The sequence below is a fragment of the Patagioenas fasciata genome, chromosome 3 (genome assembly GCF_037038585.1).
Source record: "Patagioenas fasciata isolate bPatFas1 chromosome 3, bPatFas1.hap1, whole genome shotgun sequence".
Lineage (NCBI taxonomy): Eukaryota > Metazoa > Chordata > Aves > Columbiformes > Columbidae > Patagioenas > Patagioenas fasciata.
In genome coordinates this window covers 1677356-1699629 of record NC_092522.1, presented here as the reverse complement: position 1 = coordinate 1699629, position 22274 = coordinate 1677356, and the positions used below count along the sequence as shown (strand labels likewise).

General features: G+C 41.2%; 1 protein-coding gene across 15 annotated transcripts in view; it reads left to right on the top strand.

Annotated features, from left to right (window-relative positions):
- The window catches only part of CCDC88A (coiled-coil domain containing 88A), a 64107-nt gene that overhangs the window by 38152 nt on the left and 3681 nt on the right, over nt 1–22274 (top strand). For 4 of the 15 annotated variants that reach the window (XM_071805624.1, XM_071805623.1, XM_071805625.1 and 1 more), the window contains 16 exons: nt 2753–2894; nt 3487–3663; nt 4171–4332; nt 6827–7104; nt 7283–7426; nt 8006–8192; nt 8557–8702; nt 9327–9419; nt 9592–9806; nt 13717–13800; nt 14817–15020; nt 15326–15397; nt 15943–16029; nt 16370–16450; nt 17829–18076; nt 18578–22267. In XM_071805624.1, coding sequence (XP_071661725.1) covers nt 2753–2894; nt 3487–3663; nt 4171–4332; nt 6827–7104; nt 7283–7426; nt 8006–8192; nt 8557–8702; nt 9327–9419; nt 9592–9806; nt 13717–13800; nt 14817–15020; nt 15326–15397; nt 15943–16029; nt 16370–16450; nt 17829–18076; nt 18578–19597 — 3340 coding nt within the window. In that variant the 3' untranslated portion in view covers nt 19598–22267. Of the gene's footprint in view, nt 1–2752; nt 2895–3486; nt 3664–4170; nt 4333–6826; nt 7105–7282; nt 7427–8005; nt 8193–8556; nt 8703–9326; nt 9420–9591; nt 9807–13716; nt 13801–14816; nt 15021–15325; nt 15398–15942; nt 16030–16369; nt 16451–17828; nt 18077–18577; nt 22269–22274 lie in introns of those variants that run through there. The other 11 variants (XM_065835279.2, XM_065835278.2, XM_071805628.1 and 8 more) reach the window with 9 other exon arrangements.

Here is a 22274-nt window from a genome sequence, read left to right as displayed (position 1 = left end):
TTAAAAAACACAACCCCAAACAAAACAAAAACCTGTTGTCACAAGTTGCTGCTACAACTGTCAAGAACATGTAGATTGATTTGGTGACTTCTGTATCAAAAGAAAACCAAACAACTTTTTTTTTCCAGTTTCCCTTTCTTGCTGCCAGTGCTGTGTTATTGGGGTGGTGCCAGGATCCTGTAGGGTGAATCTGTTACCACCTCTTGCTTTCTGCTGGGTTCTGTGATCTGCCTTTCTCTGCTCACAGATCAGGACTTCGGTCAAGAAAAGTCCTCGGAAGTTTGGCTGCTGTGATTTCTTCCTATTTAAACATCACTGTGTAGCACACCGTGGTTTGTCTGCAGGTGAATACACTATAGAAAGAAGAACCAATCCTTGAGCTCAGTTGAAGCATAAACACTCTAGACTAAGAAATCCAGGTTGAGCAACGTTTTTCTAAATCGCGTTCTAGATTCCAAGTGGTTGGAGAGAGTGCTCCTGCAAAGGGACAGGATATTGTTCTGGAAAGGTATTTTGCAAATTATACTACATGAAGAGATTTCTGAGTCTACTTCTACTTCCAGACAATGGCTCTTGTCCTTTCCAAGCGCTCGCACTTCCAAAGGTCAGGTCTTGTGGGTTCACTTCTCACAGGTTAGTTGGTTTGTGACGTTATATGAATTTGACTTTGGGCCGTATACTACTAATGTTTCCTCTGAATTTTATAGGATAATGTGATATTGGATCTATAACTCAACATTTGGAAGAAAATTTGGAGTTGTGTCTGTGGAGTGGGGAGTTTTATCCATCTTCCATTCAATTAGAATCTGTAAATAAGCTTTTCATGTGCTTCCGGCACCTATCGTGACCCGTTTCATTTCTTGCTTTGCTTCTAGATCAGCTGTGTTTGGGAATCGCACAAATAAGTAATGTTCTTGTCCTTCCCCGCGCATTCCTGTAGTTCTCTTCTACTGGCTATTCCTTTTTCAAGGAGTCAGGGCACATTTTTTGCTATGTATATATTGTATATTAAGGCTTGTGACCGGAAAGTTGTAGATGTGAAGGAATTTGGGCTACGCTGCTGTTTTAAATGTCTTCTCAAGCTTCATGTAGAGCAGAAGGGCTGTCAATAGGTAATATTTGTTTTGAAAGTGGAAATGTTGGTTGTTTTGAGCTTTCGCTCTGCCACTATCCTGCCTTTCCAGGTTCCCAACTTTTCCCTTCATCCAGAAGGTACCTGGATTGCTTTCCTTATGTTACTACGAAGGTGAGGCATTTGCAGTTATATCAGGCCTGGGTTTGTGATGGCCAGAAGTACACGTCAGTGTATTTTCAGTCTGCCCCTCTCGTTTTGAAAGAGAAATTTAAAATGCACGATTTTTCTGTCCCTGATTGTGGTTTTTACTGACTGTTGTGGCAGCACTTCAGAGTCTATTGGGACCTACACTGACCACGGTTGATGAGGTAACATCAAAGTGTTCCCCATTTTCTCTTGCCTTTCCAATGGCTGCTGCCTTTAGACAGATTGGTGGATTTTGACCCTGAATCTGAAATATTCAGATCTTGATGGTGATAGAAAATTTAAACCATCTTCCATTATTAGGTGTTCAAAAGGAAACCAGATATTTGATCTTTGCTCTTAGTCTTTTTCTTCTCTGTTTTCTACATAATTGTATAACTTTTCGGTAACATAAATTGTTATTTGTAGCTGAAGGTATACGTCAGCTGAAGAAGATGAAATGCTATCTGTTCTACTTGTCACAGGCTGCCTCCTGTTTCTTAAATCCCTGCGAATTACTTGTCATACCTTAAAATCTAGGCTTTTGATCCTCCTCCACGATGCGGCTGGACAGCTTTCTGCTTCATTCCTCACCATTGCTCTTCTGCTCCAGTTCCTGACTGGACCTAATGCTGCTGTTCACCCAGGAGTCTCTTGCGATCTATTCCGTTCACTAAGCTGATAGCTTCTTCGCAGTCAGGATGGAAAAGGGGGATATTAGTGGTTTATTTCATCTGACCCTGCTGTGGGGAGGAAGTGGGGGTGCGTTCCAGATTCTCAGCACTTGTACAGCGACTGAACTGCCTAGAAGTGATTAATGAGTGTGGTTTTCAGTGTTGTCTAAAAAGGAGATACTGTACTAAATGGATGTATTATAAACCTGACCACTTCTCTTCCAATTATGCGGTTTGGGTTTTTTAGGTGCCTCACGATCTTGTTAAATATGGTAAAAAATAAGGTAGAAAAGCTTTCCACATCAGGAGTGGTAACAGTCTTAAAATATCGGCAGCTGGGCTGAGTGAGCAATTTGCACATTCATACATCCAGTGAGTGTGCACCTGCAAAGTGCTGCACTCCCCTCCTTCCTCCTCCTCTTTGTGAGCTGCCAGGAAATGGAAAATGATGAGAATCTTGCTCTCCAAATACTTCACATTCTAATTTAGTTCAGGTCCCCGCTGCATTCGCTGGAGTGGAGCCAAAAGGAAGAGCGTTGTCATCACAGCCGCTGCCCGTCCAGATGAAGGCAGCACCCTCCTGCTGTGCTGAGCAGCCCTGTTGGTATGGCTAATACGTCTTAAAAGAAGGATTCAAAGATAGTTTTGACTACTGTCTTCTCTTTGTTTTAGACAAATGGGTATTAATACTGAGGTGTCGTCATGCTTGTGATTAGAGTCAGCACACAAGCACTTTTGAATGTAGCTATGAGGGTACCCTCTCAGGACATCTTAGAATTTAGACACCTCAAATAAGACTTTTTGTGTGTGTTTTGGTCAGTAGGTACAAGCTCTTGGAGTCAAAATTAGAATCCACACTCAAGAAGTCTCTTGAAATAAAGGAGGAAAAAATTGCTGCTTTGGAGGCTCGTTTAGAAGAATCAACAAATTTAAACCAGCAGCTCCGTCAGGAACTTAAAACAGTAAGGAGAACGACCTTTTTTCTGTAAGATTAAATTACTGCTACACCAGCTAGTGCTATTTCTACACTTGGCCTTTTGTGTAAGACGGCAAAAGATGAGCATTGTTCGCGTGATGTAAAGGAGGACAAGGACACGGCTGGTTTTTAAAGCTCCAGTGATAAAGACACAGTGTGGAAACCACGTGAAAAGGTTTTGAGTTTATTAATTGGTCATTGAAGGATAAATATGCTGAAGTTGATTTGATTTGGGATACCAAAAGTAGCGATTTTCAGTTACATTTTCTGATCTACCTTGAACAGCCTGAGTGCACTGGTAACAAAAAAAGAAATATGGTCTCCTTAATAAAGTTGGGGGCATACAGTTGAGAGCACTGAAATAAAACAGGAAACAGAGGTCTCTTCCTGTTAGGGTTAAGCTCTCTATATGTATAAATAGTTTGTACATCATCTCCTGAACCATACAAAAAGCAAATTTACAAATAAAGTGCGGTAGCACTTTCAGTTCTTTGCAAAGTGGTATGGTCATGCAAGAAACCAGCGTGTAGAAAATAGAATATTCTAAAGCTAACGTAAGTTGCCCTAAATAATTTCAGGTGAAAAAGAACTATGAAGCTCTGAAGCAAAGACAAGAAGAGGAACGAATGGTTCAGAATTCCCCTCCGAGAAGTGGAGAAGAAAACCAGTCTGTCAATAAGTGGGAGAAAGAAAATCAGGAAACTACGAGGGAATTATTGAAAGTTAAGGATAGATTAATCGAAGTGGAAAGGAATGTAAGATGTTTTCAATATTATTTTGATTTTAATGATTCGTTGTGAGCTGTTCCAGTAATACGAAGGAGAGTATTAAGAAAGTACGCTGTTTATCACCTGGTTTCTGTCCCAAGCAGAATGTGAATGAAATGCAGTTCACGGAGCAGCCGGGTTCTGCCCTGAGGAATGCTGCAAAGCACTTGACCCGCATGTAAAAGGAAATGTGGAAACCTGAATTTGCCCTTTTTTATCCGCAAATATCTCTTAAATCCCTCTTATATATAATCTTGACTTACATGAGTCATGGAGATTTTTCTCCTATATCTCCATAGGTACAATATTAATTAATCGTTTTTTTCAGCCCTAACCTGTAGGGATAATACCACCATGTGTTATTTGTTACATAAGGTGATTTTATTCCACCCTATAAATCTCTGCAAAGTCACGATGCTTTGTTTGTGTTGCTCTTGAAGTTCAGTAAACAGCTGTGAACTCCAGTTTTCTCTGTATTTTCTATAATGTTTGAAGAACGCTACACTGCAGGCAGAGAAGCAGGCGCTGAAGACACAGTTAAAGCAGCTTGAGAGCCAGAACAGCAATCTGCAGGCTCAGATCCTCGCGCTCCAGAGACAGACGGTTTCCCTACAGGAACAAAACACCACTCTACAAACTCAAAATGCCAAGCTGCAGGTAATATTGACCTGGTTCGCTTTCAAAAATGAAAGCAATTGGATGTCAAGTAATGTTTTGTTTGCTGATCAATAATAACATTTCTAGAAGATGGTTTTAATCTTTCACGTTTGTCCAGTTTAAATTCTTGGCTTTATACTTAGTAGTAAAGTAGATTCTCTTACCCAGTCTTCTAAGATAATTTTTTAAACTTATTTTTCACTTCTAAATTAGGTCAAGGAAATAGCGTGTCCAAAGAGACTCTAATAAATTTAGTAGTTTGCCTATTTTTATAAGTAGAGTTAAAAAAAGCCTTACCTAAGAGGAAAATCAAGGTGTTAGTAGGTACAGAAGACTTGGGAAAAAGCCTTTAAAAACTAAATATGTGAAGATTGAATTCAGAAGCAAAAAAGGTAATGATGTGTGGCCATGGAAACGGTAAAAATGGTTGCCCGCGGAGTCTTGCAGCTCTTACGGCCAAAATACAGATGTAACTTCTTTCTCTGAGTGTTAGTGGATCAGATGTTTTTTGGAGCTCTAAGAGTCAAAACTATGTAAAGAGGGAACACAAAGTCCACAATTCAGCAGAATATTGTCAGAAATGATGGGGGTGGATGGCAATCAGAGTGAAGGAGTCTTTAAAAAGTGAACAAATAACAGGTTTTGTGGATGCCTCCAGTTCCGTCCTGTCCCTTTGGGGAAGAGTGAACATTGTTCTGCCACAGATGAGCTGTGCTTCTGCGTTCAGTTTAACGAGGGCACAGGGCTCCCCTTGGTGGCCGGGAGACCCATGGACAACACACAACGCTGGGTCTTCTCCAGTCATTAGAAATGAGCAGCCACGGGTGTGGAAATACACCATGTCAGGCAGATGAGGGGGGATCTCTGGGATTTGGAATTCTCCCGAGTTTTTGTAATACCTTGTGTCAAAAAAAACCAGGAATATCTATGTAGTTCCTTTTTTACCTCATGAATTGCACAAGAGCACAGACCTTTCATATGTGATAAACCTGGAAGATGAACTAACTGTAGAGATTTGAAAGTATCGAGGCAGTGAATTGGGAGGAGGAAGGATTTTCTGCTCTTCTTATTTTCCTTTTTGCATGCTGACCCTCACCAAGCAATGTAGCTTCTGTTGCTGGGGATGATGGGTGATTTCATACCCAGCAAGCTGAGGAAGGGAGTTCTTCTCCTTCCTTGAGAATTCAGCTGTTTTGCTCATAGCTTCAGCTGAGTTGCAGGACAACTGTGAATCAAAATGAAACCCGAAATATGTTCATGAAGATAAGAGTCATTGACTATTGGCTGAATCTGAAGTGCAAAATAAACTGGTCTACGTGGTCTCGGTCGAAACTGTTCTTAGGCAACTGCAATTCTACTATTCCTTCTGATACCACAAGGAACATACAAGAGAAATGATGTCTTAAAGGATAACTGGGAATTCGGAGCTAAATCCAGCAGGGAGTTGAGTCGGGGCAGTTTCAGAGCACACACTTGCCATCAGACATGACTTCATTTCCAGCCACAGCTTCAGCTTTCTCATCTGAAACAAAGAATGCTGCAGTTCCAGCAGAAAGGGATTTGTTCCTTAGTAACAGCGTGCACTGGACTGAGAGGTTTCTTTTTCTTTTTCCTTAATAGATACCCTGAGGGTATGAGAAGCCTCAGTGGTTTGTGGTTTTCGTCTCTTGAATAGGAGAGAGAAGTGAGCTATCCTAAATGGTCAGATGACAAGCACGTTGGGTATCATCAGCTCTTTAAGATATCTCGGGATTAGATTAGGTTAATCTTTCCAGAGGCACACGAAGTAAAGGTGGTGGTGTTATTTGTTTTTGAAAAATCTATCTAATGTTGAAGGCTTTCGTGTATTAATACTGTTCTGACTTAATTGTTGGAGAAATCGTACTCTTGTACAGGAAGAGTACTTTCCAGTAGATCTCGAGACACATACAAAAAGTGATCAAGTGACATGGCTGCCATTGGAACATAACCATGAGTGGCAGTTCCTCAGTAAAACAACACGGGTAGTTCCTCCAGGTGCTGTTGTTTTATTTCCCTTTCTCTCTGTTAAATGGCTGCTACTGTTTGAATTCCCATTGTAAAAGATATGTGGGTACAATAAGGATTTTATGGTGACAGTAGACTGTAAAAAATGGCCATAGGACAGTTCATTTTATTGTATTTGTGTCACAGATTTGGCTTATGTGGCATGAGATAGCACTTCAGCACATATTTGAAGGCAAATAATAATTTGATTCCCCCCCTTCCCCGTGTCTATTTAAGCGTATGCTTAAGTATGCTCTCGTAGTACTGCTATAAAAATATTCTTGAAATTGTCTGTTGGGATACAAGAAAACAAGTATTCCCTTTAAAGGTTGTCACAGGATGGAAAGACTAGAAGGTTGCTAATATGGTAAGGGTTAAACTGAAGAAATCTTTCCATAGGAGGAGATAGACAAGATAATCCGAACTATGAAATTAACTTGCAGCTCTTGTCAAATGTTTATGACTGCAGGTTGAAAATTCCACCCTTAATTCTCAGAGTACATCTCTGATGAATCAGAACGCACAGCTGCTGATCCAGCAGTCCGCTTTAGAAAACGAGAACGAGTGCGTGCTCAAGGAGCGGGAGGACCTGAAGTCCCTGTACGATTCGCTTCTCAAAGACCATGAAAAGCTGGAACACCTGCACGAACGGCAAGCTTCCGAGTTTGAGTCTCTGATAGCCAAACATGGGAGCCTGAAATCCGCACACAAAAACCTGGAGGTGGAGCACAAGGACTTAGAAGACAGGTGAATACTAATATGTCTGCAATTCCTGAGCAAAAAGCAAAAAATAATGTATGAATAAAACTATTACTTAAATATAACATTAAGATCTTAAAACTTTGAAAGATCACCTTTTAAAAATACTCCGTATTTTGTTGTCATTCCAAAAAAAAAGAAACTTAAATATGAATTTTGTTTGCAGATACAATCAGTTGCTGAAACAAAAAGTGCAGCTGGAGGAACTGGAGAAAGTCCTCAAGGTAGAACAGGAGAAAATGCTGCAGCAAAACGAAAAACACGAAACAGTGGCAACAGAGTATAGAAAACTTCGCGATGACAACGAAAGGTACTTCGGAAACCTGCTGTGTCTGTCCTAGGGCTCTGAGCACCTGCCAGAACAGGCTAAACAAGTGGTGTATAATAGCCGATCACATTTCTTAGTACCTGATGCTGCAGTTTGGAGGCTCATAAACAAACGCCTCCTGCTTTGGGGGTGTGAGGAGGGCTAGGAGGGGTTGGTTTTAGGAAGGGACATGCAGGGACAAATCTACGCAGCCTCCGTTGTTGCCGAAGTTTGGCCCATTCCTGTTTCCTTGCTCTTTTGTGTTGGCAGGAAATTCTACCCGTTTTGTAAGATTCTTGTGTTTTGAAAAGTGGCATCTTAAAATTAGTTGTGATGTCCACGTTTAGAAATCCTGCTTTATTTCTAAACATATGGAGAACCTGGCGTGTTTGGCTTAAAGGCAGAGCGCCTACCTAAGAAAATTAGACCAAGAGATGACTTACCTACAGCATGCCACAGTGAGAAATTATTCTCTGTATTCTATGAAAGAGCCTTGAAAATTTCATGTTTCAGAGGGAATGTGAGTAACAAACACATTTCCTTCTATCTCATGTATTCTTTTATGGTGCCTTTTAATTCCAGGCTCGCTCAAACATACAGCCAGCTCTTGAGAGAGAATGAAGTTCTCCAAACCGATCATAAGAATTTGAAGACGTTATTGAACAATTCCAAGCTGGAACAAACACGATTAGAAGCTGAGTTTTCTAAACTCAAAGAACAATACCAACAACTGGATATTACGTCGACAAAACTCAATAATCAGTGTGAGGTATGAGAGAATTCCGCTTTTTTTCATGACTGGTATCATTGTAATATTTATATAAGTGTCTTTGTAGATTCATAAAATGATATGAAGTGCTTGAGAATTAGTCATTTGCGTTAATGAAGTGGGTCTGAAGACAAATTAGTTTGCCTGTTGTACAGGAAATACAAAAATTGGGGCTCGTGTGTTAGGTAAACTGTTGTAAGTTATTTAAAGCACCAAAGAGGCTTTTATCAGTTGAGTCAGGGTTTAGTTAAGTTTTCTGTTCGATTTGACTCTTTGTAGACCTAAATTTTCTTTCTAACCCCATTATCTGTGTGTATAATATGCTCACGTATATATGCATGTACCATTTCATGTGTTTTAACAGCTGCTTAGCCAGCTTAAAGGAAATCTGGAAGAGGAGAACAGACATCTGCTAGATCAAATCCAGACATTAATGCTACAGAATAGAACATTACTTGAGCAGAATATGGAAAGCAAGGATCTCTTCCATGTGGAGCAAAGGCAGTACATGTGAGTTTTAAAACAATGGAATTCTTGTGATTAGGGCATTACACTAAAACCCGTATTCTTAGAAAAAAAACCTTCTGGTTTTTATAGAAAGAAACATGTGTGCTACTTCTGAAGTGTTTCTCCTTTTCAAACAAAAATGTTAATGATTTGTGAGAAGCAGGTAACTCAAACTACAAGCATCATATTTTTAGTTCTAAAGCATCAGTGTAGTGTGTTCATTACTGCTGATGCACATGAGGAATCATAATGTTATTCGTTCCTCATTCCACTACAAGCAAAATTCCCAGGTTTGTTTGTAAACTTTGAATTTGAAAGAAGAGAAAATGTGCTTGTCTTGTCTAAATGATTCTGTTAGAACCTATATGCTTTTTATTATTATTTCAAAAAAGGGGAAAATTCTGTTGTTTAATGTAGGCAAATGGATTTTTTCAATGTTACGTCAATGTTAAATGTAAGACTGCTTGTTTGTTGGATCTTTCTTGATTTTTTTTCAACAAGAACAAGTGTTATATAAGAATTCCTCATGAAAAGTGACAATTTTCAGATAACTGATACCCAAAGGAACATGTTACACACTACACATACATTTTCGAAACATACATCATCTTTAATTTCTGTTGACAGTGACAAGCTAAATGAACTAAGGCGACAGAAGGAGAAACTGGAGGAGAAGATAATGGATCAGTATAAATTTTATGAACCATCTCCACCCAGAAGGTACCGATGAACATGATATAAAAATAGACACGCATGTAAAAGCTGACGTCGCTTCAGCTGTTCCAGCTGAAAATCAAGGTTTTGTTAAACTTTGGGGGAGCAGAATCGTGTCTGTGTTCTTGTCTGAAGTCCTCGGTAACGTGTTACAAATGTCCTGTGTCACTGACAACAGGAGGGGCAACTGGATCACTCTGAAAATGAGGAAGCTGATCAAATCTAAGAAGGACGTTAATCGGGAACGTTTGAAGTCGGTGACGCTGACGCCGACGCGCTCCGAGTCCAGCGAGGGCTTCCTGCAGCTGCCCCAGCAGGACAGCCAGGACAGCTCCTCCGTGGGCTCCAACTCGCTGGAGGACGGCCAGACCTTGGGCACCAAGAAGAGTAGCAGTGAGTACTGCGAAACAGCGCTTTCTTCTAATGAGCCGTGGCTAAATGTCTTTTTGATACGATTGAAAACGAAGAGGGGCTGGAAAAGGCTATGTGTTGTGGAGGATTTTTAAAGAGAATTTAAGTCTTTAGGAAAGAAGCCTGAATTCCTTTATTAATGCCACATTTATACTGATGTCTTGCAAACTTCTGAGTGTTTGGACAGGAACTCGTTTTTAGCATTCCTGTAAATGTTAAAAAGACGTAAATTGTTACTGACCCTAAAGCTGAGAGTGAAGTGGCTGAGAAGGAGCCTGAGCAGGGTTCTAGAGGTGTGGGTAGATGGAACATTCCGAGCACAATTTGCAGACTTTGGAAGAGCCCGACAGCCATCATGTTAGGACGTCCACAGCATCAAAGGCCAGATCCTGTGCAGCATTTACATTTTGGATCTATATTTTTTGTTATCCACTCTTGCGTGAATCATAAACTGCCTGGTTTTTCCCAACTGAGAGCTGGTGTTACAGCCAAGTTAGCAGGGTGGAATGATTCTATTTAATAATTATGCACCAAAAGCATTTTGGCTGTGCATGTAAAAGCATCAGAATACACGTGTATTAACCTTCACTTAAAATCTTTGCAATACTTTGTTAAAATTTAATGTTGGGTTTCTAAAGACAGCAGATTCGTATTCAGTTTTTTCTGCCAGCTGTGAATTCGCTGTGTTAAACCATCACGATGAATTTTTCACTTCTGTGTTATTGCAGAAGCTTAGTCAAAGTAAAACAACATGCAGAGAAACGTAAAATCAGATTTGTGATTTAATAACTGAAGAAAATAGCGAGTTCAAGGGTGCATTTTACCGCTTTTGCTACTATGCCAATTTGGGAAGCTTAGTGTTTTTCAGTGTGAGAGTCCATTAAAGTCCAAATTTCTTTTGAACTTTAAAAAAAGCAACTGTTGCTTTTACATGTGAACTGGTGGAAGTGCCGAGTGGCTGAAGCCGCAGTGGGTGTGTTTGCAAGTGTGTTAGTTTGAACTGGGAGTGTGCACGCTTTGGTTCGCACCATCTGCATCCCTGTCAGCAATTCCATGTTCTGGAAGGGCTTTTGTACGTGACAGTTTTCTTTGCATGACGCTTGGGACCTTGTAGCGTGCGGTTACCCTCCTGCTGGGGCTGTGCTTCAAGTGACAGGGACCGACCCTCAGCAAAGGTTGGAAAATGTGCAGACCTCATTCATTTTCTACTCCATGGACCTTGTTCGCTTTCCTGTTAATCCCAGTCTATTTATCCACAAACTGGAAAGGCTGATCTAGTTCTGGATCCTGACCTTCCTTCTTTACGCACGTCACCATGGAAACCACAGGTTTAGATAGAATTTGGATGAATTAGTTGCCGGTTCAATGCTGACAATTGTAGCGCATCTTACAAAGTTAAGAGAATATCACAGCATGAGAAGTACCAGTAGTGGTGCGTCTGTTTCTTCTGACTGTAAATCCTAAATACCACGATCCCACGGCTCCTTTCTTTTCTGTCAGAAGCGCCTTGGCCGTAGCAGCTTCCACTGGAAGAGGCTATAAGAAAGAGAAAAGCTGTAAGTTGCCGCCTGTCTCTGCCAATGCTCAGGTACCACCGTTTTGAGTCTGGGAGGAGACAATTCTGATCCCCCCATGTCTCCTGCGGCTGGGAACCGTGGTTCCAGCGGGAACTGCTGGGTTGAAATGTCCTGCGTGTCCTTGAGGAGGCCAGAGAAGCAGCTTGCATCCCCAAATCGCAGGCGCTGGCACTAATGGGTGCTGTTCACAGAAGGCAGAGGACAGGGGATCTGGCAACAAGGGATTTTGGAGATGTATAGGTTTTCTCCCCTATAACACCTTTAAATAGCAGACACATCATATCACAGCGAAAGTAGAAGTATGTTAGGCTCCGTTTTCTGTTAGCAAAACGTTTAGGAGATGTCTGCCTTACATTTTCTTGTGTGCATGAGCAGAATGCTTTGAGGATTTCAGTACTCGCCATACAGAATTCCCCCCAGTATTTCTGGCCAACAGGAGGGGAATTACAAACAGGGAGATTTCCTATCAGTGGAGGAATTCTCCAGTACTCAGCTCATAGAGCAAGGACACGTTCATAGAATACTGAAAAGAGGAAGGAAAGCTGATGAATTGTAACTAGAATTCCTTGAGCAGATGGTTACTAAGAGTGAAATAATCCTCATACCACCGCGTTTTTAAAAGGTACAAAGAACCTAAGTGTGCCCAAGCCGAACTTTGCGGCGTCCTGTTAGTTTCGGCTGTAGCTCTGCCATTCCAGTGTTTGTCACAAGACCTTTCTTCAGTCACGTTCTCTGCAGAAATTCCTGCCGCGGCGTCTGGAGGAGGCTGCCTTTTAGCACAGGACAGGTTTAGATGTTGGGTTTCAGGACAGGAGGAGTTGCGGTGGAGTTCTCTGAAATCAGCCCTTTGGGAGGTGATGTGTGGTAACCAACGCCAGTCACAGATGACTTCAATCATTCTTGGCCATCCTCTGCTTACTTTTTAATAGGATTAATAAAGAGGATGGGTTATCTTGTCTAGAAAGGATTAGAAAAGTTACAAAAGAATCGTGTTGCACTGCCCTGATGAAAAGTAGCAGAAATAGAACAGAATTACCTTTATGGTTTGCTATTAGTGTTAAAAGTGATCAATCATCTACCTGCTAGAAACCTAGGACAATGCTGTGCCTCATGTTCCAAGCTGTGTATTTGATATACAATTAGCCATATGACACGCATGGCTCCTTTATGGGCGATTTAGCCGCCTTTCTGCTTTTTTTAAGCCAGTAAGTGTCTGGGTTGATGTTGGTTCTGGCTTATTGCCTCAGGATCTAGAAGAGGAGGAGTGCTTTATTATCTGAGGAAAATCAAACAAGTTACTTTGAAGCACCTACAAATATATGTAGGTAATAAAAGATGCCTGTTTACCTACATAGTGAATAATTCCAAGGTGAAATTGTACGTGGTGTGCTCCTGTCTTACATAGGTAGCACATGTGCCTTTCTTTCCTTGCACTTAAACAAGATTCACTTGGGATTTCCCCGTCCTCCATCTTTTAATATAATTCATAATTTTAGCTCTGTTTCCTGGTATTATCTCAATTTTCCTCTTTGCCTTCCCAAAATGTTCCAGCAGCACTCACCTTTGGATTTTCTTTTGGTATTTTTTCAGCTAAAAAATTAGGTGTATATCATTCCAGGCAATAAATTTTACTTTTCTCCTTACAGAGTTGGAGCGAATTGTTTCAGTAGGATGTTAAATTCACTGCATACGAACAGTAGATTGAACATAAGGTCCATGTCATTTTTTCCACAAGACAATAGATGCTACATTTTGAGCTCATTCATAATTTGGGTCAAATGAAGACTGATAAAAGATTGTGTCTTACTAGAGATGCGGGGCAAAACATTACAGAAGTTATTAATCTCAAAGAAGAATGATGTGAACATCTTTTAAAGTAGAAGTTGTACTTAGAGTTGCTTTCATTTTAAACTTTTTTTGCTTCGCATTTTTCTTTATGTTCACGCGATGTTATTTTTCACAGTCAAAACTATGTAATTGTCAATTGCTAGAATTGTCTGCAAAGAAGTTGCATTGATTTTTTCACGAGCTTGGCAGTTAGATCTTCCAAACCGTGTTGCGCTCCTCACCATTGTTTTCGGTGCGTTTCTGAGTGTATTGAAGTTTTCATAGTGCAGTTGTCATATTTCAGTGTAGTTTTCATATCTCATTATCACACAGAAGCATGAGAACGATAGTTTTTAGCGTAGCATATATAGCTTAAGCGCAGACATTCATTTCTGTCCTTAGTTTCAACATTTAACTTCCATCTGTTCTTCTCCCTTTTTTTCTTTCATTTCCCTGTTTCCGTTTTTCCTCATGCTATGACATAAAAGTGGTTGCACTGAAAAGACTGCCCTTTTTGAGGAACAGACCGAAGGAAAAAGACAAAATGAAGGCCTTCTACCGTCGCTCCATGTGTAAGACTTTATGACAGTTCAGCTTCTTTTCAATGGCTACACTGGCTTCATTACTAATTTTTCACTAACCTCTCCCTGGACTGCGCTGTTATTTTTCCTCCTATTTTCAGTGTGCGAGTCCTGCTACGATACAAGGAGCTGGAGCTTTTCCTTTTTTTTGCTTTTTAATTTTTTTTTGAAACCTTGGCACTGAATACTTTATATATGTGCACGTACACACACACGCGCACACATACAGATATATATATATTCAGTGCATTGCGGTTGCATATATTTGTATACATAGTTGTCTATATACACATGTCTCTATGTGTATATAAACTTACAGTGCACTGCGTTAAGCTAAATGGTCCCAAATTCCACATTTCATAAGCCTTTCGTTAAGAAATCAGTGTAATTTTGTATTTAAAGAAAGCGTAGAAGATGGTGCGAGGCTGTGCGGTGGTCTGTCACTCTTCAAGTGTTCACCAGTTGTTGTTGCCAAAATGTTGTATTGATTGATTTGATTTTTTTAACGAGGGGTGGACAGTTTTCTCTAGTTTCGTGAAGTAAAGGTGAATATCATCAGATGTCATCTATTTCAGATCCTTTTATTTGTTACTCTATAAGATACAGTATCCCTGCAGTAACCTGCACTGTACAAGGATCCCATATCACTGTTGACGTTATATCGTGTTAGCACCTCCGCCCACTTTGTTCATCCCATTTGATCATTACCAACAGTATATCAAGGCTTCTAACATAGATATGACGTATCATTGCAGCGCAAGCATGGCAATAATACCTGGTAAAATGAGTTTTAAGAACCATACCGAGCTGAAAGAAGTCTCTGCCTTACCCCACTTCTCATTCATTGAGCTGATTGCATGTCGTACCGCGGATGATCTTGTGTCTTTATCTTCCAGCCCTCAATGCGCTTTATCGCTTAGAAAACTGTCGAATGATTTGCAATACAGAGTAAGAACCGAAGCAAATACATTGCCCATGCTGATCATTTGCTCTCATTTGCATCCCAGCCATGAATGACCTGGTGCAGTCCATGGTCCTGGCAGGAGGACAATGGACAGGTAGTTCTGAGCATCTGGAGGGTCCTGATGATATATCTGCGGGTAAAAGGAGGAAGGAGTTGGGAGCTCTGGCCTTCTCTACCACAGCCATCAACTTTGCAGCTGGCAACTCTTCTGCAGGCTTCAGATCCAAGCAGTTGCTAAATAATAAAGGTATAGGTAGAAGCTTTTTGCACCGTGATGTGACTGTGTGTAACAGCAATGTCATGTAAATATTGCTTTGACTTGTGTTTGAAGTTTTTCAGCCAAAAGCAATCTTAATAATGGAGTCACAGTGCTAAGGTACTGAATAGGCTTAATTGCTGCAGTTATTAAATGTTTCAGCATTTTTCCTACAGAATGTTTCCTAAGTAAAAATTGATTCATTTGAAAAATATTATAGTCTGTTTTACAGATGATAGCTATTCCAATAATATTTTCTTTTTATTTTACATCTTATTTTATGTCTCTGTGTGTAGATACTACATCCTTTGAAGATGTAAGTCCGCAAGGTATTAGTGATGACTCTAGTACAGGATCAAGAGTTCATGGTAAGATGTGAACTTAAATTAAATTAATTATGGATATATTATGTGAATGTTAGTACAGTTTGCAAAAAAAAAAAGTGAATGGCATCGTTACAAGTGAGCATGTTTTCTGTGATTTGTGTATCTCTTGAACGTACAGCGTCATTTCTTCAGATTGTGCTTTTCTTTCTGAACTACCGCATCAGATGGATGTTCTATATCTCTAGTAGAAAGTATCTGTGAAGTGCATCTGAACAGGATCAAAATGTTTGCCCTTTAAAATATCGTTTGGAGTTAATAGTAAGATAAAAGAAGTTGTAATTCCAATCCTACCAAAAAATATTTCCAAATCTGGCCAGATTTTCCAATGTTTATTGTTCAGTGAAACCTAAATTTGTCATGTACTGTATTTTCTAAAATCATTACTGTTCCTTCAAGCCAAGCCATGAATTGAAAGCTATCATAGATTATTTAGAAGTGAAGTTTTAACTCTTCTGTGACCACTTAATGAGTATGAGCAGTAAAGGTTTTTGAAGACTGTAACCACGCATTTCCCTTGTATTGGATAGGAGTACAGGACATAATCTGTGCAGATGCTCTTGCTCCTCCTGTTCGTGGCATTTCAGCAATGTGCAAGGTTCCTTGTCAGATCTGTTGTAAGTGGCCTGATCACGAGCAGCTTTCTGCCTGCCCATCCTTCCGTCCGTCAGCCCTGGATTCCCACTAACCGACCCGTTTCAGTTCTAAACGTACATTATTTCTCTCTTCCTCCCCTTGTACCTCACTGTTCCTGTCGTGCCCTTATCTCAAGTGGCCTCTGGGGCTGCCTGGAATTCCCTTTGCTTTCTGATGTCTAAGAAACCGCTTCGTTGGCAGTGAGCATGTGAAATAGTGCATGGTTCCTGCCTCTGGGCGTTGTGGCACCAGAACGTGTAGGTACCGCGGCACCTGCTGTGCCATTTTGTTCATCACGGTGTCTCCGAATTGTCCGTTTAGCTTCCAGACCAGCCAGCCTCGATAGTGGCAGAACATCCACTAGCAATAGCAATAACAACGCTTCGCTCCATGAAGTCAAAGGTATGCTCTCGGTGAACTTGTGGACATCCTTCCTTGCCATTAATGTCTCTGTAAGGTCATCTAGAGAGGTTTAAAAAAAGAACCACCACACAAATTCCCACAACGCACCACAGTGTTCTTCTTTAAGCATTTCCCCAAATTCAGAAAGAATATGAGTATCTGTAGAGCCTATGTTTTTAATCAGTATTAGGATGTAATGATATTACAAAATAAGAATTGCCCCAAATTACTTCAAAATCACTTCCGTTCAAGCAGAGAAGTTGCTCCACTTTTTCTCCCAGCATCCTGCCATGTGTGCGCTGCTGCTGTAAAGCTGTATAGCATACAATGCAAAGCAGACAAACGGCATGTGTAATACCATCCTGGAAACCTCTGGATTTTGTTTTTGAGAGGTTAATAATGTTCTTGGATTTAGCAATATTCTCCAAATTTCATATATTACAAGCCCTGATGTATTTTTGTTTTTAATGGCCATTCTAGCTGGAGACCATTGTACATCTTAAACTAGAATTCTACCAACTCAAGACTTCATTTAATATTTATGGCTTGTGTTTATTAAACAGTATCTGTTTGTTCGGAAAGCTAGAGATGAAATGCTAGCTTAAGATTTTTATTTGTGGGTTGGCTTTTTTCTTTGTCCATTTTCTTGGCTCCCTTTTAGAAAAGCTTCTTTGAGGTAATCCGTGCCCCAGTTTCTGTAATGTATTAGAAATCTATGCTGTAAGCAGTTCATCTTCCCACAAACTTAATTTCATTTCTTAGGAGTGACATGAAGCAGGAAATACTTGATTATTCATCAGTATTTTTTAAACAATTCACAATTACTGAAAATAAAAAGAATTGGTGTTGTGGAATGTATTTTGAACGTAATGCCATTTGCTTCCTTCAGGCCACAGTTGTAATAAATTAATGTAATGGCAGAAACTGTTGGAGAAGCAGCATTCAGAAATAGTTCTTCCTGAAGAAAATACTTTTTCCCCGTTTCATCTTTTGTGTTTCATTGAATGTAAAAGTCATGAATAGTACATTGGAGCGTGTGCATGGCAGGGCTGCTGAACCAGAGCGGAGGTGTCGTCCTGAGCCTCTCGGACTAGAGCGTTATGTAGAGGGAGGCCCAGATGATAACTGAAAGGTAGTTTTTTTTAATTCAGAAGCTACTGTGTCACGTTTAAAGAGCTGTAAGAGGTAGGTCAGGGGAGAGCAATCGTATTAATGATATATTTGGTTTGAGTAAAAAAAGGGTTTTATTTTTTTTTAGTATTTTAAATAGAATCATTGCTAACTGAATCTGATAACGTTCCAGATTTGAGTGAGGTTATGCAGTTTAACAGCTTTCCTGCCTGTTTCTTACGGACCACTGCAACCTTAAACCCCGCAGCAGGTGCGGTGAGCAGCGCGAGCCGGCCGCAGAGCCACAGCAGCGGGGAGTTCAGCCTGCTGCAGGAGCACGAGGCCTGGTCCAGCAGCAGCAGCAGCCCCAGCCAGCTCCTGCGCGGCCACGCCAGGTCCAGGACCCCCGAAACGCCCCACGCTCGCGGGAAGCGCAGCAAAACCGGCTCTCCCGGCAGCGAAGTTGTTACCCTGCAGCAGTTCCTAGAAGAAAGCAACAAGAGTACCTCAAGCGAGGTTAGTTGGAAAAAACACTGTAACTCTGCATTGTGCCATAAATGGACACAGAAGTACTAGGAGACTTAGAGTGAGTAGAACAGCGTTGAAGCTTTGGGGAGGTTCTGGTTCTGCCTGCATTAAGCAGTAGCGTGGACTGCATCTTGATAAACTGTGCTCACTGTATTATACACAAAATCATGTGGGATTTCAGTCTCCTACTCTGGAGACATTCAAAACCCGCCTGGACACCTTCCCGTGTAACCTCATCTGGGTGTTCCTGCTGTGGTGGGGGGGATTGCACTGGGTGAGCTTTCCAGGTCCCTTCCAACCCCTGACATTCTGTGATTCTGTGATTTCGCACCTTGACCCATTCTGGCTTCTGAATGAGGTAAGAAAGTCAATCTCCGCTGCACAAACCAGTCTTTTTAGAATTGTTCTTCATTTACGTCCACAAGTATTGCTTAAGAAATGTCAGAATTACAGCTGATAGATCTACAAGATGTTTCGTGTTTTTGACAGATGAAATCTGCGAGCGAAGAGAATCTTTTAGATGAAGTCATGAGAAGCTTATCCGAGTCCGCGGAGCTGACGGGAAAGGAGAAGCTCAGAAAGGCATCCGGAGGCTGTGGCATTGTGAGATCGTTAAGTGTGAAAACCACAGCTGATTTCTCAGATGGACGATCCATTAAACCAGAACAACTGGTAAGGCCCAGCCTTCGGAAAACTGAAGATCCCTACTTCACTAGCTCTCCAATAAAATTCCCATCGGGCGCTCCAGGGAAGGGCAAATCGGTGAAAGAAAAAATCCAAGCGACTGCGTCCCAGCGCCAGTCGAGAGATTGCAATCCTTACGCCACCTTACCTCGGGCGAGCAGCGTGATCTCCACGGCGGAAGGAACCACGCGAAGGACGAGCATTCACGATTTCTTGTCTAAGGACAGTAGGCAGCCTGTCTCGGTTGACCCAGCCCCAGCCGCCGGCGACAGGAGCGTCCCGGCAGCCTCCAGTGAGTACCCAGCACACCAGTTCTCCTCTCATTTTGTTCACTGTGTGGCTTACAGGGTAGATTGTGCGCCACAAAGCGATGCAGCTAATTCAGTTAAACCGTGTCATTTAGGATGTAGTTCCGATGTACCTAAGACTTCAAGGATGGAAAGGGCAAATTGCCGCGAGAGAACGTTGCTAAACACAAATACATTTAATGAGAAGGTTGGTACATCTGGTAAGGACAGCGCAGGGTCGTTTATCGTGGCACAGCCTTTTTTATCCCTTAACACTGAATTAGTTAGCAATATAAGCGGATTGCCTCAAAGATCTGCACCAAAACCACCTAATCAGGCCAATACGTCGGCGTTTCGATCCGTACCGAAAAATCCCAAGCAGCCTTGCGCTAATGAGCAGTGCGCTCGCAGTGAGCTGCGCGCAGGTGCAGCGGGGGAGTACGGTCCTGCCCCCCGGGCAAACCCCAGCGAGGCCGAGTCCCCGCTGCTGGTTTCTGAGGATAATCAAACCGTGTGGTACGAGTATGGCTGTGTGTGAGAAGGAACTTCTGCCGTTAAATATATACAAAATATATATATATAGTCTAATATGACATATAGCTGTTCTTCTCATTGTCCGCTGGATTTAGAGAAAATTTCACTACAAATGAAAAATGATTTTGTGTTAGATCTGTGGGTGTTGTTTGCCAAGGCTCACTTGTGTACTCCAGCATGTTCGAATGTAAAACTGTAACCTCACCAAAGTTTGCATGAAACATTAATTGCACTGTACATATTTTGCATGCCTTTAAAAGTCTTTATAGTACAAGCTATATTTTTATTTGTCACGCACTCAAGCATTTTGGTTTTTGCCCTGCGCGTTCTGAATGCATGTTAAAGCGATTGCATGCTGCATTGCCAGAAATGGTGCCGTGAACAACAGGATTTCCAGTACCAAGGCAGCTTTTTGCAGTTGTGCTTGTGCTCTCAGATGTATCAGTAACACTCTGATATGTATTTGGAGTCAAAATACTTTCTCCCCCTTATTTCAAGAATGAAAAGAAGCCTTTAGAGAGATTTCAGTCTCTTAGTCTTTCCGTTTGTGCCATGTCCTGGCATAAATGCACTTTGCACAAGGAACAAGTTACGGCCCAATAATTCAGTGCTCTGGCTTGCACAATAAATATGAATTACTCTTCATACTTATCAACATACTTGAACATTAATAAATAGACCATTCCTAGTCCTAAACATAAATGATAATTCGTACGAAGAGGCAATAAATAGCCACGTGATATACAGCACTTGTAATGAAAGAATGACCCTTTCCACCTTTTCCCTTTTCCGTGCTTTGTCTTTCCACGACTGGTGTACAAATGTGGGGAGGTGTTCGGTTTTCTTAGGAGTCAGATCACAGTTCTGTGAGACTCCTTGTGATGTGCAGCAATAAAAACCTGTATCCATTATGGTGGAAATGAATTTTTTCTTCTTAAAAGCAGCAACACTAATAGAGCAGAAAACAAGATGTATAACAAAATAAGAGAAAAAAACGGTTACATTAACATAGTTAAATAAAAGAAAAAATAACCAAGTTTTCTTGCAAAACTATAGGAGTATAGGAACTCTTAAGCAAGTAACTCATTGAATCTCAGATGACCAACTAAAGAGAAATGTCAAACTGTAATTACTTAATATGCCACTGTCTCTGCAATTGCTTGGAACTTATCAATGGTAAATATAAACAGAATTTAAAATCATACTGTACTTAAACTAGAAACACATTAGGTTCAGAGAGCACTTTCTTGCAAGAGGAAATAGTTACTGACAGTTATGGTAGGTCAAAATTGTATATGCCATAAAAAACCAGAGTGAAAACACATCTAGGGGAAAAATATTTAAAATTGAAAATAATGATATAAAATAATGAAAGGCATGTTCTGATTTTTGCAGTTGAATTTCCTTCGCCAGCAGTTTGTGTCGGTCCCAGTGCTGCTGTGCGGGCTGAACTCCGGTTCCCCAGGGTGTAACTGGGGTTGGGGCAAAGCTTCTCCAGTTGACGCTGTTCGCAGCGTGCTGTTGGTCGCTGCCCTCGAACGGGCTCACCCTTAATAACTAACCCCAAATCTGAATTAGAATCTTCATTTCACACGCTGCGAGGTCACTGTTCCCATCTTGGGTCCTGTCATTTGCTTCATTAACCGACAGAGGGCTGAACCAGCTTGGAGCTGAGCTGTTCACCATGTGCAGAACACATTTTGCAAGCTGCTGAAGGAATTAGAAAATCATCTGAGCTCTGGGAGTGCTTATTATAAACTCACAGTGTGCTCCCGTGTCTGTGTTGTTCTCCACCGACTGCAGGGCTGCTTGTTAGGGGCACAGGAAGGTTTGTGACCAGAGGTGCTATAGCATCTCCTGGTTAGCTCAGCTGCTGTCATTTGAGACATCACATAGGCTTTCCAGTGCACTCCCATCTCATTTCCAGCCTTGTCTTGCTTTGCTCCTTAGACTGTTCCAGCTACAAAAAAACACCTATATTGTCTGCAGATAGGTTTATTTATTAGAAACTCTCCAGCGTGACCACCAAGCCCTGACTGTAATCATGAGCAAGGCCAAGGTGTAAAGAGCCGTTGCTGTGGGTAGAACACATGCTAAGCGAGGGCTTTGCATGATAATCATGAACACTCGTTATGTTGCTGCTGGCCAGAAAGGGCTTTTTTGCTCAGGCCCGGTAATTTGCTTGCAGCAAAAGGTTTGCTTGACGCTTCGCTTTAAGCGGGTAGTAAATTTAGGTGCTGCGTTTTGCACGGCCAGGCTGTTGCATGCGAAGATCATTTTCTGTTTTGCAGAGCTGAATGTGAACGTTTCTGTCAATGTGTAGCAGGTAAAAAATTCAAAGCTAAGTTGTGTGCCGGGTTCAGTCAGCCTCGATTACATCTGATTGCCTTTTTTCCCTTATCATACGAGCAGAAAATCAGGGTTAGTGTATCTAAAAGTAAAGCGTATCTGGTGGTGGCTTTGAAAATAATAGCTGGTTATTCTAAATGCTAAGATGAATTGAATGTAGTTGAGTAGGTATTGCCAGTGTCTCCTATCTCTCTCCTCTGTCCTTTCCTCTTAAAACAAGAAGTGTTTGTATATCCTTGTGCTCCACTAATGAGTAGAATGTATTTTAATGCATGAGGGTGTTTTTCGTGTCCTGGTAAACACAATGAATAACCTGAAATGCTTTTCTCTGC